The sequence below is a fragment of the Thunnus albacares genome, chromosome 12 (genome assembly GCF_914725855.1).
Source record: "Thunnus albacares chromosome 12, fThuAlb1.1, whole genome shotgun sequence".
Taxonomy (NCBI): Eukaryota; Metazoa; Chordata; class Actinopteri; order Scombriformes; family Scombridae; genus Thunnus; species Thunnus albacares.
The window spans coordinates 18,740,537-18,764,814 of NC_058117.1; the positions used below are offsets into that span (position 1 = coordinate 18,740,537).

Sequence of the window (24,278 nt, forward strand, 5' to 3'; positions counted from 1 at the left end):
TGAATGAGAAAATATGTTTATCTCAGTGTTCGGAAAGTTGCATAATAGTAAGTATTCTGCTTTGGGAATTAGCAGTTTAGACAAATCTCACACAAGTGCAGACTGTAATGCTCACATTCACTCATCCTGTATCACAGATTCTTGGAAACAACAAAACAATATGGTAGAAAGTGGGGGAATCATCCACCTCAGAAATGCCTACAGCCTCTCTTGAAGCAACAGCAGCAGCAGCAGCAGCAGCTAAAGATCCTCTGTCTTCGAATTAATGTTATGTAATGTGACATTTGTATTTGGAGAGCAGAGAGCAGAAAACTGCTTGCGGCAGCTTGAAATAGAGTAAAAATAAAGTAGAAGAAGATCCTTTAAAACAGGCTCATATTGTGCTTTCATTTGACTTATGGCAACACATATTGTATTTTGACTAGACAATGCTTTGTGTTGTGTTTGTGAGGGGAAATCCCAGGTCTCAGTCGTTTGTGTATCGAGCACGAAACACGAGCACAGCAGTAAATCAAAGTCAGTTAAATGGCTAAAGCACTTGAATGAGTGGAACACGTATCCCTTGAGACTCAGCAACACAGTCAATCGCAGTACATTTAAAACACACTGTCCTTGTTTGTTTGACTTTGCGAAAAACTGCCTCGACATGTTCATTGATCAGTTGCCATGTGGCATTTATAGAGTTCTTGTGCAGTCTAGGCAACCGTGATAGGACAGCTAATGTCTTATGCATGGTTTGAACATGAACTAAGGCAAATGAACTAGAGATTTAGGACTGCAGTTTCTGTTTGTACCAATCAGTGACTTCAAGTGTTTACCAAGAGGAACATTACTTTATTCAACTGCGTAATCACAACAAATTACATTAGTTTGGAGTCACTGTGTAATTGATTGTGGTGCATACTGACTGACAAGAATGTTGTACATTGTAATGCAATCCAAGACAATAGGCAGAGTGGTGCTGATTCAACTAATGTTCAAAGCTGTATTGCCTGTATTGTTGTACTTCATTAGACAGAATTGGATCCATCATTGTATATAACATGGTTAAATATAAAAACACAACTACAACCTCAAAAATGTACTCTTTGACACAGTAATGGTCTTTATTGAAGGGATGAATCACATGTTTTTCCGTGTACTGTATATACTGTATGTATAACTTGCTGCCTCTTTCTGATAAGGCATTTATAAGCTGTAATTAATATAGTGTGTAATACTATATAATTATAATATAATATGTATATTTGTATTTTTTGCATGATTTTTGTTTGCTGTTCTACAGTAGGCTATAGCAGTTTCATCTTTGTTCTCTAGTTTTTTCACTGGTTTGGTTTGGTCTTTGTTTTGAGTATTTCAGCACTAATCAGTGTCATCAGTACCACCTGCACTGGTCACATTGAATAGGTGGAAATACCTGAGGTGTAATATGGTTTGTCCACACTGAAGAATGTGTCTATGCTGAAATATCTGTCTTTGTGCTCAGGTATGTAATTTAATAAAAAAGAGAGATTTCTGAGACATCTTTCAGAGTGTGAAAGCTTTTTTTGACTTCTGATTATTTTCCCTTGCAGAGTGCACCTCATAAGTAGCTGGAGCACAGCTGTTTTGAAAATGAGCTGTAACTAATAGCTTAATAAATTTAAATAAAGTTAATAAATAATTTATTAAGCTTCATAGACCAGTCGTAAGCCATTAATAAGAACACCGTCTTGGGTTGCCAGGTTGTGAAAAGTCCCTACAGCATGGCACTTCCTTTGTTTTCTTAGCTCTTAAATCAAGAAGACTCCTCTAGAGGACTGTTTGACACCTGACCTTCTGGAAAAGAGTTGATATGGACTAAAATCCAATTATCAACAATTTTATTATTACAACCTTGATGGATTATGTAAAAATCCTATTAATGGCTATTAATTACTTATTAACATTTAGATTTGCAGACTTGTTGGCTTATTGGAAAGTGAGAAATGAGAATTTATCAATGGATTACCAACATTTATTCTTGCATGCAACTGCATTATCACAGAGGATAAAAATCAGGCAAAATTATTTTTTTTACAAACTGGCAACCCCAAGTGGTCTTTATTAATTGCTTATAATGGATGTGTAAAGTAGTTACTGATTCATTAACTGTTAATAAAGCCATTCGTTACAACTCATAAAACCCTTTAACACACAGTAATAAACATTCTTCATAAAGCCAGAATAGACACAAGTGAATTTAAGAGGTGGTGAATGTTTCTTGCATACAAAGTCATTGGAAAGCCAAGATTAGACATGAATTCACCTGGGTAGGCATGAACTGATGTGAAGACGTGTCTGAGCGAGTTTAATATATTTCAAATCAAATTCACACGTATCCCAGGGCTTTATGAATCTGCTTTATAAGCATACAGAGATGAGAGGAAAAAGGAGAACAGTCGCACTCTCGCAAACAGAGTACACGCCTCCATATGCAGCTTACAGCTAACACCTGTATGGTCAGTACAATAAACCAGCGGACAATTTTGCGTGAATGGCGCAAAGTGAAAATTTCACTTTGCTTTCTATCTGATCACACCTTCAAGTGGAACTGAAACGTTTAAAGAAGACACAACATTTCACTGACTAACATCAAATATATGGTTTCAGTTATTGCATTTCTAATTTTAATTTTTGTTATTTTTACCAGCAATTTCAAGTTAACCTCCACTCACTTCAAATGCTACGTTGAAAAGAGGTTTATTTGTCTTTTGAATCTGTTTGTGGGGACAGTTTTACTTCTTTTACTCTTCTTTTCTTTACTTTACTACAAAAGTTTTAGCATGGAAAAAAGCCCAATCTCTTACAAAGTTACAAAGGTGTGATTACTGGAATACTTTCTCTGATTAAACACCATAGTTGCCGCTACACTAAAAATATCTCATGCTGTCTATGGATAGTTTTCAATGGGAACAATAACAACACTTAAAAAAGCACCAGGGGATGTGGTGTATATTTCACTTCAACATGCTTGAAATGATTAAAACATTTTCCAAACAAGATGTTGTTCCTGGCAGACAGGTAATTATTTTTTTTTACAGTAACTGCTGCTTTTATAACACACCTCATTTTATCAGTAATTAAGCAACAGTACGTCACTTCTCCATCCCAATATGAGTACGACAAAGCACACAATGGGTAATTTAGGCAGCATGACAATCATTTTGTCTCACTGTGACTGTTTAGGGTATTCAACTTGAGTGAGTATGATACTCTCAACAGGACACTGGCTTCACCTCAAGTCAAGATAATACAGGTAGGTCTGTTATATCAACACCACAGCCAGAGAGTTGGTGTCATTTGCCAATTCAAGGTTCTAGTCTCTTAAAAATCTCTTTTAAAATATAGATTCATTTACAGAACATTATGAAGAACACAATTCTTAGTATATCTGCAAACAAAATCATTAAAACTAATATAAACCTTTAACTTGTCTGAACTAATACTACAGTAGCAGTACAAGGTGCTTTCCATTTAGAGTTCTCAGTCTCTCCAGGCAAATATCACACTGTGCTTGTGAAACAAGCAGTGATGGTGCAGAAATAGAGGAAGGGGAGCAGGTTGTGAGGTTTGTCCCTGTGAGCTATTCCACTGACGCAAGACTAATTCAAGGCACTGGTGCAGGAAAAACACATTTCTGACTAACCATCTGCGCATTATGCGTGGTAAAGCCATTCTCTTCCCATTTTTCTTTTAAATGCATTATATTCACACAGTTAAAATAAAATAACTATATGACTCAGTCTCTCTCTGCTGGGGTTTGGGTATAAGCTGCCACGTGAAGGTATTAACAATGCTGTGAGCTACCCAACGCTGACCACACTACACTGGTGTGAAGATTTATCAGAAGAAAGAAATGTGGTGTGCTCCCTGCCAACATTGCCCACCTCCTCCACGGCCACCCTGCCAACTTTCTTGCCTTTCTTGGATGCACAAATATTAACATGCAAATAAACACTGATGGCTCAAGCTTGTTTGTCGAGGGAAAATGAGGAAAGGATCTTTGAATTACATAAATTTGGGCTGGATTGGTTGTTCATTGGTGATAGGGACTTCAATTATGAGTAGAAAATTAAATATATTCAGTTATTAATTGTAACTGTAATAAATCAGCAGATCTAATTTGGATGAAAAACAAAATGTCTTCATTGCAGCTGAGCTTGACCTGTTTCTTTCAGCTGATTGTTGCTGTGCTCCGAACCGTGGGACCTGCAACAATGCTGAATATTACAGTACAACATTTTTCACTTAAAGACTGTGTAAGCCGGCTTTTCTTTTTTTTAAAAAAAAACTTCTTTACATTGGTATTTTCCATTATACAAAATATAGTCATCTTGACATGCAGATACATATACATTCTGTTATCATCATCTCCCCCTCCCTCACCCACACCCTCCCACTCCCACATCTTCTCGTCCAAGGTCATGAAAATCACAGACAGAGAAAGAATGATCACATACTGAAAGAGAAAGAATAAATAAATAATAAATAATAAATAATAAATAATAAATAATAAATAATAATAACATACATACAGAATAATACAGTGCAAGTCAGGCTTTATAAGAGGCAGGCGTTACCAGACATATCTTAATACACTGTATTCCAGTTGACCAGTATATATGTTCAGCAGTTGCAACTTATTTATTTAAAGGAAATTGAAGGCCCTCAACATAACTAATAAACAGAGACCAGGTTTTATCAAATAATTTGTATGATCCACGTACAACATACTTTTCTACAATCTTTTCTAATTTTAGCATTGACATCACCTCCTGGATCCACTGAGTAAAGGAAGATGGCCTTTTTGCCCTCCAATTAAAACTCCTTAATTGACCCGAAAGGCCCTCCCCCATTTGGACTATCCAAACGATGGTAGTAAGGAGGTTAAGTTTTAGTGCTTTGTTACATATTGATGAGAGACATTCCAAAACAGAGGACCAGAAGCCTTCAAAAATTGAGGACCAGAAGCCAAGTCGGCCTTTCTTTCTCTGGGTCTCATTGCTCTGTGCTTTAGTTTGTCATCTGTCTCTTCGGGTTTGTGTTACTTTTGTGCCAGTATGTTGATTAACTGAATGATGGAGTGAAGAAAAAAAACATGATATGACTGCTATGCCTCCTCAAAGCACAAAGCTGCTAACCACAGCCTGTCACAAATTACCCTGTTCCAGTTGTTTTGTGAAATAACAAAATTGGAGGCTTATATTCGGATGAGTGTCAAATTGGAGTAAAGATGAAAGGCTATAATATCTCAAAAGTGAGTGATCAAAACTGCTCATGTGAGGCATACACCTGAGCCAGTTACAGCAGCCTTACCTCCAAACCCTGTGATATTTAATTTCGTGAGCTGGGGGGCAGAGTAAACTAGGCCATACCATAACAGCACGGGAGTCTCACAGCTTGATATTTCGTTTAGGCAGCAGGAACTGGAGCAAAGCTGCAATGTTACATACACAGATGTCAGAGGGCAGGTGAGGACATGGAGGCAGGAGGGTGCAAATACAACATGACAACATAAAAATCATGACAATCATTGATCATGACATGACAATATTCACTCCTGGCAACTAGCCACTTGGCTGAATACTGAAAAGCAAACGGTGATACAAGATATGACGTGTTTACTTTTAAAAATATTTGACCAAATCGCCATCTTTGACTCATCAAAGCAGTTTGCGGCCTAAATCTAAACTAATCACACACAGGATGCAAGACGCAAGCCCCAGTTTCCAGTGTCAAAATTCTCTTCCAGCAACCAACTCGACCACCTCGTTACGACTTCTGTGTGGAACGTAATACAGGAACGTAATACTTCACAAATCATACAAAGTAAAACCATTTAGTTGCATATGAACTTAGTTATTTACTTCTTGTACTACCAGCAGTAATTTGTTGAGGAAAGAAATTGAATCTGGATGATAGATGGAAAAACATTAATGATACAAAACAAATACTTAAACATTTTGCATTTTTTTTTGTCATATTCCTTTAATCATCATCATTTCTTAAGTGTATGTGTCAGTAATATCAGCTATAGGAAGTAAGATTTTGAAATTAACATTTGTTCAATATCCCAGATGAATGAGTTAAACTATCTCCGTCACTGTAAGAGACCGAGAGCAAATAAACTGGAAAATGAGGGCTGCAGTTTTTTTTTTATGGAGTGCCACATTTTTTGATATTTGTCTGGAACTGTTGTATAATAATGTGAGTTACTGAGGTATGTTTTTTGCATTGTCAGGATGGTTCACACCATTTTGGGGCCTGAATCTCATTGCTAAGGCTATTGTTTTTGCTTTTTTGTGTGTGTCAGTGACCGTCCCTGCCCTTTTTGTCCTAGATGCAAAATTGTCCTTTTCAAAGGGCAAGTAATTTTTTTTTTCTTTTCCTCACATGTTTCTGGTATTTATCATCTGGCTGGAAAAGGACTACCCTAAATGAACCCAGAAGGTGGACGCATGCAGAATTAAGTTTCATAGGAAAGCAGTGAGAGCTCTCCCTCTGCACAATATATAATGGAAAACACAAAGTGTTCTCTACCCTTGAGAGAAACTATCACAAGCCTCGAGTTTCCAAAAATCATATATTTATGACCTAGATGACCTGTGGTTCAGATCATATCATATCTCCAGCTACTCTAACCTGTCAACACTAACATGCCAACATCACCGCATTAAAATGCAACTGCTCCAAAACCCTTGATTGACCCAAGTTTGATCAAACGCGACGTGGCAGCTAAACCGCTTCACAAAAAATAATACTGTCCCGCCCTTGTCACATTCACTTTGTTATACATTTTGTCAGAGGTGCTGATCCTTGTCAAAGAAATCAAACTCCCCTTGCTCTCCCTGGCATTATCAGCACATGTTCCAAATGACTGGTTTAACTAAAATAAGTCTCAGGGCTATTTATTCTATGACAATATTTGATAATTCGACGATATTTGATCACAAGTCACATGTAGATCACAAAGTGTTTAAGCTCATCTCACCAGGCAAGAGTTTTCTGGCACTACAGCTACACAATATTACTCTGATGCTCTGAGCTTCAGATATATGCACTGCCTGCTGAGTTCTATCAGTAATGAGCACATCATTGCTTAAATATGCTCATAGTAAAAAGCCTATTATCTTGTAACCTGTCCTGTCTCATTACATACATTTTTGTTTCTTTTTGCCAAGGAATATTTATGCATCTATTGATGTCCTTTGAATTGCTCCAGGAAAATAAAGCTGTTGCACTAAACAGCTGCATATGATATAAATTATACTGTTTAAAAGTTTAGAAATCAAATACACATGGACAACCTGTACCGAATTGCTTTGTTTTGTCATCTGTTTCCTTTGTGAAATCTGTTACACACCCATGTCTTATATAAAGGGAACAGCCTAAGGGGGAGGAATAGCTCTAAAGAAAGACGCTCAAGCTTTTTCTGTGTCAAACACATTTGTGGTTTGTGCTGAAACGTTAGCGACATATTTTTTTGCTGACAAAATTAGACGCCCACTTCTACCATAAAGAGGCAGTTGAAAATAAATCTCAGGAACATAACTAACGTGGGTGCAGATTTCAGTTTGATACCAAAAAGACCAAAAATCATTTGTATGAAAGCCAACAAGATGGAAGGTAGAATTGTGCACAGGGGACCAACCAGAATAGAAATCTCTGCTGCCTGTTTTGTTTTCTCTCAGTGACTGTAAGCCTCTGTGCCACACTCTTCCTCCTTCACCTGACAATTGAGATGGCAGTTGGAGATGTGGCTGCAGAAATGCTGCACTGGGTTAAAAGAGAGACATTTCTCAAAGTGACTGTGTCCTGGTGCACTGTCATGGACCACCTTACCATACAAGCTGTGGTCAACCTCCACTGATCCAATCAACAAAAGACATATGGGGTTTGTCTAAAAGCTTTGGCTGCTTGCCTGACCAACCTGCTGAAGGAATACAGTCACATGTCAGATGTCTTTTTCCTACATCCATGCTTCACAAAGAATGCAGGAACAACTTTCTTGGCAACTTAGGAACAAACAAAAAATCACATTCTTATTCAAAACAAAAAAAAAGGTTTACTCCAATGGCTAGAAAAATACATGTTTTTTTCATGCACTGCCCCCTGAGGATAAAGCAAGTGTGCAGCCGGAAAGTTGTAAAGAGCTTCACTGCTTTCGGATGAAAATTTCCCTTCCTTGCTTAAATTTATCCCAGTGGCACTTGCAGCTCCCTTGAACACAGATATATAGAAAGCTACACAATTTAGCAAAAGGCCAAGAAACCAAGAGAACAATTAGCTTTTAATGCTTAACCCTCCCATCAAACATCTGGCTCTCAGTCAGGAATTGTCAAGTCATGAATAAACTGATTATACAGAACAAGAAAAGCTGCCAGTGTAACTACGAGGAGAAGTGGCCTAACAACATGTAACAACAGCTCAATCACAGACACATTCTTCCATGGTGTTATCATTCTCTTACTGTTTCAAGAGTCCTCAAAAGCAGATTTTTTATCAGTAAGACACCTGCAAAGTCACACAGCTTTCTTTTTAAAAAGCTTTATGTAGTATTATCTCTGTATTCAGATGAGAAATAACACGATATGACTAAAACAAATCTTTTAAATTATGTACAGTAATTGCAACCCAGAATTTTTACTCCCCAGATATGGGATCATTAGGTCACTCCACAATCATTGTAAATGGAGCCAAATGCTAAAAAAAAAATCATCCAAGCATAGAATATGTTAACAGCTTCATTACAGACCAGGGATTACATGCATCAGTGGTAACGTACTGCAGAAGCAATGTTCTCATGAGCTAAGCATGTAATTATTAGTGATGATCCATTAGTAGATCTAACATATATTAGCATACAAATAAATGCTAGGGATGTGCATTTTCACTGGCTAAATGTACATTTTGGAGACACAGAAGTACGCAAAGGGAAAGTCCAGTCTCTTTTCACTCGATTTGACCTTAACAGTCATTTTGTAGCCTAAGTGTGTCTCAAGCAGCCTTTCCTCCAACATGATGGAAAGTATAAATAGGCATTATTGTCATTTTTACTTCTTGTCAATGGGTTAAGATGCATTCTGCAAATTTACCCTTGCTTGGGGCCCCCTGTCATTTAAAACCATTGTTGACCATTGTCAATCAAGGCTCAAGGTGCAGACATACCAGATTCATTGACAGATGTCAAGTCGACGGATCCCATTCATTTTCTATTTAAAGCAGGAGATCTGGCCGCACAGTGCATAATGAATATGGCACGATGAGTTGATGGACCAACCACCATATCTAAATTTATATGATCATGACTCATCCCGAACTTTATGCAAATAAGGTCCATCCAGCAGAATGCAGCCGGCTTACGAAATTCAGATCAAACTATCAAACTAGGCAGTGCTGATCAAATATGAATCAAGATTCTGTTACTGTTCTTTTAGTCTACTTTGCAGCTGTAAAATGAGAAAGTTTGTAACGTGGCCACCTTGTTGAAAACCGCAGAGCAAAAACCAAGCACCGTCCAACTCATGGTATGTCATCCACCACGTCACACAACGGCCAGGGCGTTCAGTGGTCCAGTCCATCCAGATGCATCCTCACCGACGTCTGTGTGTCTGCACCATCAGTGAGTTAAAAGCGCAGCTCTGCACCATGAAAACTCAGTCATTAGCTACTGTTGTTGGCCAGCCCCCAGTAGTCAGTGCAGGCCGACCCAGCAGAGCTCCCAGTGTAGCTCCTATTGTCCTCCAAGTTAAGTTAACGAGACTGGTGACCATTGTCAAATGTATTGCCGGGGCCACAGCGGGTGACATAGAATCCCATTTAAAACTGCTGGCTAAGGATAAGCGTAAATATGATAAAATTATTATTCACGTTGGCGGTAATGACTCTTAGTTATGCCAATTGGAGGTCACTAAAGTTAATGTTGAGTCTGCGTGTACTGTATATATGCAAAGAAAATGTCAGACTCTGTAGTTTTCCCTGGGCCCCTGCCAAAATCGGACCAATGATGATATATATAGCCACATGTCATCATTCAACCACTGGCTGTCAAGGTGGTGTCAAGCGAATGATGTGGGCTTTGTAGATAATTAGCAGACTTTCTGGGGAAGACCTGGTCTGATTAGGAGAGACAGCAAACATCCCACGTTGGATGGTGCAGCTCTCATATCCAGAAATATGGCCAAGTTTATTAATAGACCAAAAGCATGACAACCCAGAGTTGAGACCAAGAGGCAGAGTTGCAGTCCCACACGCCTCTCTGTGGTTCTGTTAGAGCAGTTACCCACCTAAAACCCCATAGAAACTGTGTCTTCCCCCCAATCACTTAAATCAATTAAATCTAAAATAAACAGAAGAGGCATTATACATAGAAATCTAATACAAATTAACACCACCACTGAAATAGTACAACAGAACAGGTGAATTAAATGTAGACTTTTAAACATTAGATCTCTGTCATCTAAAGCTGTATTAGCAAACAATCTAATATCAGATTATCATGTTTATTTATTTTGTCTTACTGCAATCTGGCTGTGTCATGAAGAATATGTCAGCCTAAATGAATCCACTCCCCCCAGTCATATTAATACTCACATTCCTTGAGACACCAGCCGAGGAGGTGGAGTAGCAGCCATTTTCAATTCAAGCCTATTAATCAGCCCTGGACCTAAACTTAATCATAATTCATTTGAAAGCCTTGTTCTTAGTTTTTCACACTCAACCTGGAAAACTTTACAGCCAGTTCTATTTGTTATGATGTACCGCGCTCATGGCCCATACTCTGAATTTTCATCGGAATTCGGAGATTTTATCATGTTTAGTCCTTAGTACTGATAAAGTAATTATAGTGGGCGATTTTAATATTCATGTGGATGTTGATAATGATATCCTTAGCACTGTGTTTATCTCATTATGAGACTAAATTGGTTTCTCTATCTCAGAGTTTAAATAAACCCACTCACTGTTTTAACCACACCCTCGCCTTTGTTCTGGCATATGGCATAGAAATTGAACATTTAATAGTCTTTCCACAGAATCTTCTTTTATCAGACCATTAATTTCATAACTTTTGAATTCCTGTTACTGGACTACATGCCATTAGACAAAAAATGTCTTCACAAGATGTGTATCTCATAGTGCTGTAGCTAAATCACAGGAAGTGATTCCATCAGCATTTAATTCAATTCCATGTCTCAAAACAAAGGACGGTTATGCTAACTTTAATCCCTCTCAAATTGATCATCTTGTTGATAGTGCCACAGGCTCACTGCAGATAATACTTGACTCCATTGCAACCCTCTAAAAAAGAAGATAATAAAACAAAAGAGGTTAGCTCCATGATACAACTCCCAAACCCACAAAAACTTGAAAAGATATGGCGTTCCACCAAACTGGGAGAATCTCTCTTAGTCTGGCAAGATAGAATCACTAATGGACACAGGGCACCATTTCGAGTCAGGCACCGGCAAGGGGAGGAGGGTACTGGTATGGGCTGCTATCATTATGGATGAGCTAGTTGGACCTTTTCGGGTTGAAAATGGACTGAAAATCAACTCCCAAACCTACTGCCAGTTTCTGGAAGATAATTTCTCCAAGCCGTGGTACAGTAAGAAGTCCTCAGCATTCAAGAAGGCCATGATCTTTATGCAGGACAATGCTTCATCACATGCATCCAAGTGCTCCACTGCTTGGCTAGCCAGCAAAGGCCTCAAAGATGACCGAATAATGACCCGGCCCCCTTCCTCACCTGACTTCAATCCTATTAAGAACTTGTGGGCCCTTCCCAAAGATGACAATCATAACAATGTTACTTATAACATTCTTTCTCAGCCCTGGAACTCAAACCATTTTATGATGCCCCAAAAATACATATATTTAAATAATTACATAATACCATAAACATGCAACAACTAATCAACTAATGGCTTGAACTAACAACTGCAAGTCGACTAGGAAAATCTTTGGTAGGCCCTAAAGACAATACACCTCTTTGAACAGCATTTGGGAGGCTGTGGTTGCTGCTTCAGAGAAAGTTGATCGTGAATAGATCAAGAAACTAACAGACTCTGTGGATGGAAGGTTCATGGCAGTTACTGAAAAGAAGCTATATTGGTTATTTATTTGTTACACTTAATTGAGAATAAACATGTGATTTGGGAAAAATTCTTTTTGTAATTTAGTTGCCTAATAATTGTGCACATTTAGCCTATATATTCCCCTGAGAAAAACAAAACTAATTTTTCCTTTGTTAAACATTCAGGTTTGGGGTTAAATAACAGTTTGGATTGACTGGGAGTATTGTATTTATTCAACAATACAAATGAATTATGAGGAATACAATTTGCCTAATAACTGCGCATGCAGTGTAGTATAGAGAGTGATGTTTTATATCTTCTGAAGGCCTCGGAAAACATACCAGCTGCCTGTGACTTGGTGACCTGATCAGGGAGCTGTGCTGCTCTGCTTGAGCACCAGAGGTTTTTTTTCTCAGAGGCATAATAGAGGTTGAGCAACCTTGTGGAAAATATGCCACTTTACAAAGAATAGCTTGTTCAGTTTTGGCTGCATTCAAAGACATCTTGGAATAGGGTGACAGCAGACAGCTGGATGTTTCTGAACACATTCACATTCTAGTTTGATCCTGCTGGAACTTTTAAGGATATTTTATGTCTCTTAACATATCAATTGAACAGACAAGACTGACAAATTATAAATTCCTCCTGAGAAGGGATGGGGGTGGGGGCTGTGATTGACACTGTGATGGTTCATTGAGTTTCATAATGAACTAATGGGAAGGAACACGATGTACATACAGTACGTGACAGAAGTTTTAATGTCTTTCTAGCTTACGCCTTATGATGAGGTTGTATAGCCATGACACACATCCTTGAAATAAATATCCTCTAGAGGATATTTAGTATTTTCAGTGAGTATTTTCAAGAAGAAGAGAAGTGAAAAGAAAGTGACTTTTCTCAGTTCAATGCAGAGGAGAAGGGGGCAGGTTTTGTTTGAGTTTCAGAGTCAGTCGCCTTGAATTGCTGGACTTATGCAAGGAGGTAGAGAAACTGTTATTATTACCTTAAGTAAAGATTTTGTTTTTCTTGTATACAATATATGAATATGCAGATTTGGAAGGTTGTGAAGGTCATTCCTGGATTTTTAAGTTTATGATCCAGGATGAACAACAAGTTCAAGCAATGATACACTGTATAGTTCAAGGTGAAACTTTTATTCATATTCATAATTACTTGGCTGTTTAATGATGGATTAACAAAACTACAATGTCTATGGTTGCAAAAAGAAACATCTCCACTTTTGTCCAATTTCTTTGCTGTATATATTTAAATATGTTTCATAAGTCATTGTTATTCACTATACCATGTCTATGAGTTTAATGCTTTATTATCTCAAGGGGACAGAGCTAATGATACAAACAGGACTGCAACTGCTGATTATTTTCTTGTTTAATTAATGAATTTTGTCCATAAAATATCAGAAAATAATGAAAAATGCCCATCAGCTCAAGGTGACATATTCAACATAAAACAGAAGACATTCATATTTGAGATGCTGGAAGCAGATACATTTTGCTTGGTTTTTCTTTTTAAAAAAATGATTAAAACAATGAATTATCACAATTGCTACAGATTAATTTCTGTTGATTGACTAATTGATTAAACCCTATCAATGTCCAGTTTGATCCAAATACAGATCAAAATCATTTGGATGGTTAAACAAACATTGTACAGCTTTGGATACAAGTAGCACACATCTTATAAGCATCAAACTGCTACGGCAGTGAGAGGGAGTTTGGGAAACTGTCAGTCCATTTCCTCTTGTTTAGCAGGGAACACTAGATCCCTCTTAAAAAACATTGTGCCTTTAGTGATGACCACTGAAGCAGACAGGCCAACAGACCCTTAGGAGAAGTTGCTGGGTAATCTTTTACTCACAGCTGTGTCTCTTAAACTATCCCATTTCTCCTCATGCCCTCATGGCACATTAGGAATAACTCCAATTGTAGGTCATAGATTCAAATGTTTGCCTGCGTGTTTGCTGTCAAACTCTCACACCTCACAGCTACATTGAAACCAGTTGGTGAGAGAAAATGAGCAAAATGGCGTGCGCTACAAGTCTCTGGCCCTGAGGGAAACCAACAAGCCAAACATGGAGGATAGCATGTCTGGATAATGAGAACATATTATACTACATTACACAACTAAAAAGCATGCATATGCTGTCAGATTTTATAAGCAATTCATTTATAGTAGGTCATGACCATAAGAAAAAACTCTTTTCAGTCTGACCGTTATTGTTAAAATCAAACAATTAATTTGTATTGGTACTGTGGCCTTGGTACCACAACATAGCACTCCCAAGACATGTAACCCTGCCTTCTAGCTTGCTTTGCCGAATACATTTTTGCAAAAAAAAAATGCTTCCTGCATTACATTCACTGGCAACAAAAGGCCTGAATAAAGGGCAAGTGGACTGGCTTTAGATTCTTGAAATGTTTTACCTGCCTTCCTTCTTCATGACCTGGATGACTGAGATTCTTCACTGACATTCACTGGCAATTTTTTTTTTTTTTTCAGAAGGATGATGTCCTTTTGCACATTGGTCATGAGGAGAAGGTCAGGGTGGATGGTTAGACAAAGCACAGGGCTTATACAAAAATATACAAAATGACATACATATACAAAAATGCACCATGCTTTAGTTGGCAGATACCGGAAGAAATACATGTTAAATATGTTGACAGTGAAGACTTTGAATTAGAAGTGAAGAGTTTGCATTTTATTTCAATATAAACATTTCCTTGTTATGTTGATTTAAAAAAAGTGAAATTGTTATTTATTTTCCTACCAATATTAAATGTAAATTAGTTATATATGAAAAAGAGGTGCAGTGGTTGTTACATGTTTTATATCTCATAAACTCATAGGCAGGGGGATTTACTGTGTACCTGACTAAAATAGCCAGAGATGCAGCCAATAATGTTGAAACCTTTCATTTGACTTTAGACTTTAGGGCAGTTCCTCCTGCATGCAAGCTTCATTGAGGAATATGAAAAAGACAAATATAGTTTAAACTCTAGTAGTTAACTGATCATATGTAAACTACAAATGTGAAGGGAACACACCAAAACACTCTGAAAGTGTGTCAAAAAGTGAAGAAAACTGTTTAACCATGATAACATAAACAAGAGTAGAGGGAGAAGCATCTCCAGAAATAGACGATGAGAAAGACATAACGTTATTTGACGGCATTACACTGGCGGCCACAGAACCGCAGGAGTTTACAAGTGTTGATCAATACCAGAGACCACTGTTACCTCAATGGGTGCTGAGATTTTAGGCTCTCTTAACAAGCAAGGCCCGTCCTCTGTGTTTTGATGTGTGAAAACACTAATTTGGAGTAGGATAGGCAGGGGTGTCAGGGATGCAAGACACAACATACCCATCTATCAAGACAGGATTGGTAAATCAGCATCATTTGGAGAAATTGTCTAGACTAAACGTGACTGACTGCCATATAAGGCAACCTTGCATTTAAGATCAGGAACAATTCATTGTATATTTCTTTTTTTTTGCAAGGGAAACAATCAAAGACTGGTACTTGACTAACTCTTCTGACTGCGATTATTTAAAGGTCCCATATTTTACACTTTTCCGGTGTTTTATTTGAAGTCTTGATATCATGAGAAGATATTTTTGTGGTTTTAAGTACCAAAAACCATCTCTGTGTAGTTTTACATCTCTCTGAAGTCTCTCTCTGGAGCGCTACAGAGAACAGGCTGTTTTGTGTCTGTTCAAAGTCCCGCTCTTCTGCTTGGCTGACTGTTTTCTGAGTGACACATGCCCAAGCCAACCACAGGTAACAGATTGTAGCCTAGCTTGTAGCAAGGAAAACCAGGGCTCTGGGTAAAACTCACTGATAAGTTGCGATGGCCACAGCTGAGGATAATGTTATTATATGACATATTTGCTTCCTGACATCCAACAACTGCGCCACTGTCTGTCTCTCCCATAGACTGTAAAAAATATGGACGTAGTCACCATGACGTCACCCAGAGTGGTTTTGAAGTTCAAAGTGGGTGGCTCCGGCCATCACCATATTGGCAGTGCCTGACTCCACTTAACTCCGGGCTAAGAGGTGGAGCTGAGGTGGGCCAAATGAAGCCTGGCTGCTGAGACAAGCCACCTAGTGGCTAGCGAACTGTCACTCAAAGCAGCCCCATCCTTAATTATGCATAACCTTATGGCTTAATAAAATTTAAACGTGTGAGTTATAAAAAAATTCACCCCTCGTACAGTTGTCATGAAAGGGGAAATTAGCTATAGAGACCAAAACTGTTTTTTGTGCCAGGCTATACACATGTTTATTTCTGCTGTAAAGTTGGGCATTTTAACATGGGGATCTATGGGGATTGACTCGCTTTTGCAGTCAGCCTCAAGTGGCCATTCGAGGAACTGCAGTTTTTTGGCACTTCCGCATTGACTTCATTTTCCAGCCCCGGAGGTTGCTGCTTGGTCTCTCCTCTGCTCCGCTCCATGTGTGTGTTGAGGAGCAGCCCTGCCCCCAGTGAAACACAGAGAACAGAGGAGAGGAGAGAAACTAGCGCAAACATAAATGACAGCAAAACGCAGTGGAGACTCTCACACTGAGCTTAAATGAAACAAGTGCACATAAATTAGGTAAATAACATAAACATATTTTGTTTCTTTCAGGAGGGGCAGTGGTCCCATTGGAGGAGCAGGCCACCCTTCCAAGGCAAACGCTGAGCGTATAGTTTTAACATCATAACCTTACAGAAGTCCAGACAGCTCGTTTAAAGCACAGTTTCTGAATACGGGCTGTGGTCATCTCTCTGTGGACTGAGTATTTTGATACTTTCACAGTATTTATGTAGAACCTGGACCTGCTTTAAAATCAAAAAAGAAATGGAAATCTCCCTCTATACAACATGGGACCTTTAAATAACACAAGCTAATCCCTAAGAAGAGGTCCTCTCTCTACTATTTGGATGTGAGTATTGCATGGGTCTAGCTTAAAAATGGCTGTCCAGCTCTTGCACTGTAGTGTAGCGTGGATGCTGAGCCAGTCCTAAGTGCTGTCAGAGGAGGCTGGTGCTGATTGACTCCCATGGGGAATTTAGTGTGCAATGGCTAGTGAAATGTTTGCTTCACACGCTCGACCTGAATTTGTTGACTGACTAACCTCTTACCCAGTTTCACCGTGAAGAAGTGGATCAAAGGTTTCAAGGGGGTACATACACCACAGGGGAGGTACTTTACAGAAAACTTTGGTGCAATCATTGGATTCAAAAAAGAAAAATACCACGTTGTAACAACTAGAAGTGTGTGATTCCCAGCATGAGAAACTGTGCATGGGAAGTTAATTGCGTCAGTTAGGATGAGTGTCTAAAATAGGATGTTCTGTGGTTTGGAAATTTCCAAACCAATACAGTTCAACTGTTCACTGTCTGTATACAAGCCTTTGCATGCCCTCTCACAGCTTTTTAAGTTAGAAATGTGGATTTCATTTTACTCCTCCACAAGGGAACTCTAGGGACATGACTGACAAGAAGAGGCAAAGCAGCATTATGGTCATTTAGACTGTCATCAAACTTTATAGTGGTAAACATTAGTGAGTCATTAAATTATGCAGACAGTACATTGAGTAAGCTTTTGACAAGCGGAAGGATTTCTATTACACTGCTTGAGTAAATGTCCTCCATTTCTTTAATTGGTTAAAGAACCATACCTCCTGACAGTATCTACATTACTTCTTCAAACACTTCTAAACGATTTGTGCCAAGAATCCACTGCTTCAATGTCACCGGTGGTTCAAATTTAATAAGACATTTATCCCATTCTCAATGAAGCATCTTATTCATTGTGACTTCCATGTTTTCTTTCATGCAGTTTTCTAGTGGATTCTGACAGATAAAACCATGCAACAAAAATGCACATATGCATCACCGTGAACTTCCTACGCTTTTGATCAAGAAAGCCAACAATTTCATGTTTAATGGTAATACCTGCCACGATGTATTCACCGTTCTATTTCAGTTTAATTTTTGCCTTGGAAAGACCAAGGTATTTTGCACAGACTCATCTCTGACTTAAAATAAAACATCAAGCTGTGTTCCCAACATGCTATGCTGCAGCAGCTCCGGTCCTTTCTCTGAAGCTGATAAACACTGCAACACTGATATGACTTGGTCTTTATTAATCCAGATAAGAAAATCAATAACGTTCCATTGTAGGAGCAGCAATCCTGACTTTGAGCTGTGTTGACTAGAAAGGTACATTATGTGCTAACAGGATGTGTCCTCGGTGACAATGAACAGAGGGACAGGGGGATGAGGTGTGTTTACCAAAGGAAGAAAATGTGATTCACTGAATAATTACAGTTACAGGTCTCTGGGTTCCACTGAACAGAGAAAGCAAATGGGCCACCGAGATATGGCTTGAATTTGCAAAACTGACACTCTGTTGTTGATATCATTCATCTATACCGCTGTGAACATCTTGTCTTGCCTGAGGCTTGACAGAAAGCACGTCACATCGTAGTGACAAAGCAGAGACAATGAATGACTTAAAACCGCATCTAACAACTCTGCCCCAACAGTGGTGATGTGCATTTCATGTAAACCAGAGACCTGAATAAATGCACACAAAAAAAGGGACACGGGAAGATTTAAAAATGCATAAACCTCTTAAGCCACTCTGCACAGACATTAATATTTATATATGCTTGAAGAAATGGAAAGGAATTTATAGCCCCTTACCTGTGCAGGCCTGTTAAGTCTACGAAAACTCTGATTTTTGTAGAGAATTGCACCATTTTGCTGACATTAAACTTACTCAGCCGTTCATTTTAAAGTACTACAGAAAACCTATGAGGTTCCACAGAAGATATGGCATTTACAGTATATCCCGCAGTGTTCAACAACTGGGAGAACAAAGTACTGGGACAGTAGTCCATCCTGGTTTACGCTTTTCTAATATGCAGGCCATTAAACGTTTAGCTCTGAGACATACCAAGGAAGCAAATGGAAGAGAATCTGCTGTAAGCCCCATAGGTCAGATCTTGTATGTGGCCAAAGAGAGTGAATTAAAAAGAACATGCATCCATTTTGCCTTAGTTTGCAAACAATGTGAAGCAGCATCACATCAAATTAATTTTCTAATTGTACTTTTAGAATCTCTGTGTAACTGCATTGTCTTAATTAACACCTGCTCGGGTGATGTTCAAGCCTACATCTATTCTTAGTCTGACCTATTTTCTCGTTTAAAATTTTTATTTATCTACGGTTGCAGATGGGTGCTGCTAATGAGACCAAGCAGGTTCAAGATAATCACCTCTATTGTCCCATGTCACGTTATTGTAAATCTAAAGTATGCAGAATCTCAAGTATCAATTATGCAATCAGAAGTTTTGCAAATTGCACCTCCACTGTGTTTAACCAGAATCTGCTTTATAAACTGCTCTACTTGCATTAATGCATTAATCCTGATACAGTTTTTCCTTGAAATTTAACATCCAGATGATTTCCTTTGAGGTAATCGCTTACATCAGTTTCAGTTTTTGACATAATTTGTCCATATGTGCTCTATCTGCTTTATCTTCTCAGAATAATCCAAAAATACTATTTAACTGAAATTAGAGTGAAATGAATGAAGAAACATCAGTGAGTTGTGTTTTTTCGGTGATGTACATGTGGAGACCTACAGTATTGATACCTTACAGAGTTTCACACTGCAAATACAGTACATATACAGCATGTGGTAAAAGGTCATGGTGCAATGTGGCAGTGCACGGTACAGTAATGTACAGTATTTTAAAACAAAGCTATATGTAACATTCAACACCCATAACCATAATTAAATGATATGGCTGGAGATTTTCTGTATTTCTTCTTTCTATATTACATTATTGTCAACAAATCTCAAACATACATGCAATCTGAAACATGTTGTTCACTCCTGATAAAATCTCAGTAAAGTCATTTCAGTGTGCGGTGGTTAATTTTGATCTTCACCTAAGATGTTCCTGTGACCGACCAGCACCTGATTGAAAATACTGATTGTGCATAGGGAGTTCTGTTCACTATTAAAAACACGTCAATATGTCACACCACTGCACTGTGTGACCTGTTCCTTAACCCCGCAGAGCATGGGCAGTTGTTTGGTCAGAAACGGCTCCAAAGTCTAATGACAGCAATCACGTTTTCGGTCTCCAGAGAGTAGTTCAATGTAAAGCAGACGCCACACAACATGTGGTGGTTCCATTTAAAGAAGCTACATATTACAGCTTCTTGACTTTGTACTACATTGTAAATTTCTCAAAGAAACTTCTCAAACAAAGTCAAGAGGCTGTGATATTTTCTGCACAACAAGCTAGTGAGGTACTGTTAAGTTAACCACATTCCCGCACATGTGCAGTAGCATCTGCTTTACACACACAATACTTGTAAGTAGGATGATTTCATTGTTGGTTTGGCTCTGCACAAGATTTGTTGACAGTAAGAAAAACATAGAAAATTGTCAGTCTTATCCTTTAAATATCCAGCTAAGTGAATATTTATTGCTGTACAAATGATATATTCATGAAAAAACACATTGAATCAAATACTAAATTAATAAATACAGATTTTCTATAGTATACTTTGCAGAACAGTGCCAGAGATTTAAACCTATTTTTGATCTTTTGAGAAGTGCATGCTAAGACTAAGCATGCGACATCGCGCTGCAGTCTCATCAACCTCCCCCAAAGACCTGCATACATCGGTGCCATAATCTACAGAGACTGTAAAGCTCTTTCACATGATCAAAAGTGCATTAAAAAGCTTCTCACGGTGAATTCTCACCAGCCAATTAAAATTCCTGATCGTGATTCCTGTGGGGCCTTGTTTCACATATGAGAATTGATCATAGACACCTAAACCGATCAAGTATGCCACAGCGGCTCTGATATAACTATTCCATAATCCACAAGTCCATTATCTTCCACTACAATTGGACAGCTGACAGTCCCAAGATACTTCAGTGAATGTGTGAAACAACTGTTAAAATACCCTTTGTTATATGACTGCAAAATATACATTCCTTCATATCCCATTTCTACATGTTGTTCTCAGTTCTCGGTTCTCAGTCTTGGTCATAATGTGTCAGGAAAAATCAACAATATTAACAGCTCTAAAATAGAATGACTTGTTTACACACCATTGTAATGATCATTAGTATTTCTTGACAGAAATACGCTACAATGGCATCTACCCTTATTTCACACACATTAATAAACACATGTATGTGATTTATCAATTTTAATCTACCCTCTAATCTGTGGTAAAAATAAACTCACACTTTTGATTATAAATGTTGTTGACAGCGCAAGAATAAAAACTGTACAATCTGCCGTCAGGAAGACTGATCCCTATAATTACCTTAAGCATGGGCTCTACACAAGGGAACAAAAGAAAAAAAAATCTGTCATCTGGTCCATTAACTTAAGTTTAAAAGAGTTGACTTTTTCTTTTATTACTGCACTCATTCTTTCTCTTTTGATTTGTCAAATCTGTTAAAACGAGCAGGAGGCCACAGGAGATGAATTCACATGATCGCCTTAGAGATGCACATATATAATTCCATTATACTAAAGCCAAATGTTACATTTTACAGAAATATTCAATCACTGCGATCCTGCCGCAATATCTAATTCTCATCCTGTCAAAAATATTATTATATCGATCCACAAGGGCATCAACAAGTGAAGGTATACATCAGAGAAGGTGTTAGCACATGTTGTCATGGCAAATGACTGAGCTTTTCACACCAAGTGGATCAAACTACCAGGTATGTCCAACTAATACCGAGCACCAGCAGGGCAAAGGGTAAATCAATGCAGTAAGAGGTGACTTGGTAGACAGCAGGGTGTGTGTGAGTGTGTGTGGTGGGGGGTTAGTGGGCAATGACACTGCACCTAAGCCTATTACTCGGATAACAGCTGTGTTAAAAGAGAAATCCTGCCTCAGACACAGTCACCCTGAACTCTTGTGCTTGAAGCATTACAGGAGTTATTTACTAAAATGAATGGTGTAATTTACTTTTCTGAGTGTTTCAACATCTTCATCTGTCTTATGATTAACACATAACACAACAGTGTTGGTGTGGTTGAGAGCTGTGATACATTTTTCGCAGCTCTTGGCAAAACTGTTGGCTGATACAGTTTAATTTTGGAATTGCTTACCCTTTCAAGCCAGCAGATAAAACCATCCCTTCTTCACCTCACTGTTGATTTTATCAGCAAGTTGAAAGTGTTAGTTGGCTGTTGTTGGGAACAACAGATAGTGCAGGTGACTTTGACTGCAACTTTACGCTTTAGGCTCCAAAATTATTGAAATTGTTTCGATTCCAGTTGGATCTTTATCAGGTCACAATGTATAAAAACAGTTACCACACTCATAGATATAGTATACCAATGGGTTGTATGCATGAGTTAAATAATGACAGGGGTGGTTGAGGTGCAGCTGAAATGCCATTAATCCAGCCTTCTGAAATTGCTGTGGCCTAAATTCAGCAGGAGGAGACCGCATGAATGAACTCAACTAGGTGGCCAGAAAATGGTGCTGCCGGGCTGATAGACCTTCAGCATACATGCTGTTTTTAAGGCTGTTGCGAATGAAAAAATATGCATCTTTGCCTGTTTGTGTGGTTTTGTTCTTTGCCTGTTTTGTTTTGTTTGTTAATTATTGTTGAGCATAAGTGCAAAACTACACATAATGGTGGATTTTACTGCTGGTGTTTCTTTCTATATGTAAAAGTCCACTGCACCACAAATATCAATATGATGTGACATTGTCCATGTTGTCCAAGTTACTGGCCGGTTATGTGATGGAATAACCCAAAATTCACAAAACCAGACCAAGAATTGCCATCACAAGTAGCTCTTTTTAATGAGGATTGTGAAATTTTGTTGGATTTGTCCTTTAATATTGCGTGAACAAGACACATGCTCATTGTGGTGCAGCTGTTCCAGTGACGGGAGGTGTAATGATCACTCAGTTTCACTGCCATCATTTCATGTCAGAACAGATGGTAGTTCAACAGACCAAGAAAAGGAAAATCATCCAATTATGAATGAAAATTCATATTTGGGCGTCACTGAGTTGCTGGATTTGTTTGCTGTCTGTGTGTTCTTATATTGAAGGAGTAGTTACATCTGCCCTAAAGATTTTTATTTATTTATTTTTACCTTTAATTGAAATTAGCACATCTCTGCCTCCAAATATCTCTTTTTAATGATTGACAAACCAGCTCTAAAAAAAAAAATCTCGCCGGTTTTGCAAACAAATGCATGATGAGGAACTTTTGCCATGACAGTTAAATATCTTACTCGTTGTGTTGTACTTCACCCCATTGATGTACTCAGGGCAGGGTCTCTCTACAATCCTCCCGGTGCTGCTCCGTGGCCAGCAGGTTCCAATCTCATCGGTTGTGGCATTGCAATATAAACCTTGGATAAAAAATAAAGTAAAACAAAAAAGCGGACGCTTAGGCTATAATTTCGATTGTTTTCGAAAACACCTCTCAGTGTTGAACAAGAAAAATGAAGACATTCCATCTTACCATCAGTGCTCAGCAGTGACAATGAAGCGTTTTCCAAAAAAGTGTCTTGAAAAGCATCTATCAAACTACAGTTAAGGTCTCCGAGCTCTCCAAATATGATCTGATAAATGGTGGCATCCATGGTGCGAAGCGCCGCTTTAATAATGAGATTAATCCCAAGTCCGAGCAGAGAAGATGGGCACACTGAGCCCAGCGGTGTTCATGGGGCTTGTGAATCGGAGCAACAGTAATGACAAGTAGAGAGCCCAGTGCTCCTGCTGGGAACCGCGTCCCTGGCCAATCACAGGCGCGGAACCGCTCATCCATCCACATGCTGCAGCAACCCCCGACGAAAGACAGCCGACACAGCGAACTGACCAGATCATGGGCTTTGTCACTCTGACATTTCACACCTGCCACCCACCTGTCATGATCATTTATGTTGGAAAAAGGGCTCCTGCATTCACATGAGAAAGTGTGGGTGAGATATAGAATGAAAGGCACACCTGTTGATGAGTGTTGATGTAACCTGAATGTGCAAGGCTGTACTGACAAATATTTTTAGAAAGCAGATCATTTACAAGATACAAGAAAAAAGACAACTAATGTGTCCCACTGTCAGAAAAGACGCAATAATTGTTA

At 38.6% G+C, this 24,278-nt stretch overlaps 1 protein-coding gene across 1 annotated transcript in view; it reads right to left on the reverse strand.

Moving 5' to 3' along the window:
• The window catches only part of LOC122994659 (corticotropin-releasing factor receptor 2), a 38,426-nt gene extending 14,556 nt beyond the window's left edge, over positions 1–23,870 (reverse strand). The window contains exons 1-2 of the mRNA XM_044369473.1: positions 23,658–23,870; positions 23,425–23,544 (exon numbers count right to left, since the gene is read on the reverse strand). Of these exons, the coding sequence (XP_044225408.1) occupies positions 23,425–23,544; positions 23,658–23,778 (241 nt within the window). The 5' untranslated portion in view covers positions 23,779–23,870. The remainder of the gene's footprint in view (positions 1–23,424; positions 23,545–23,657) is intronic.
• Positions 23,871–24,278: the final 408 nt, after the last annotated feature.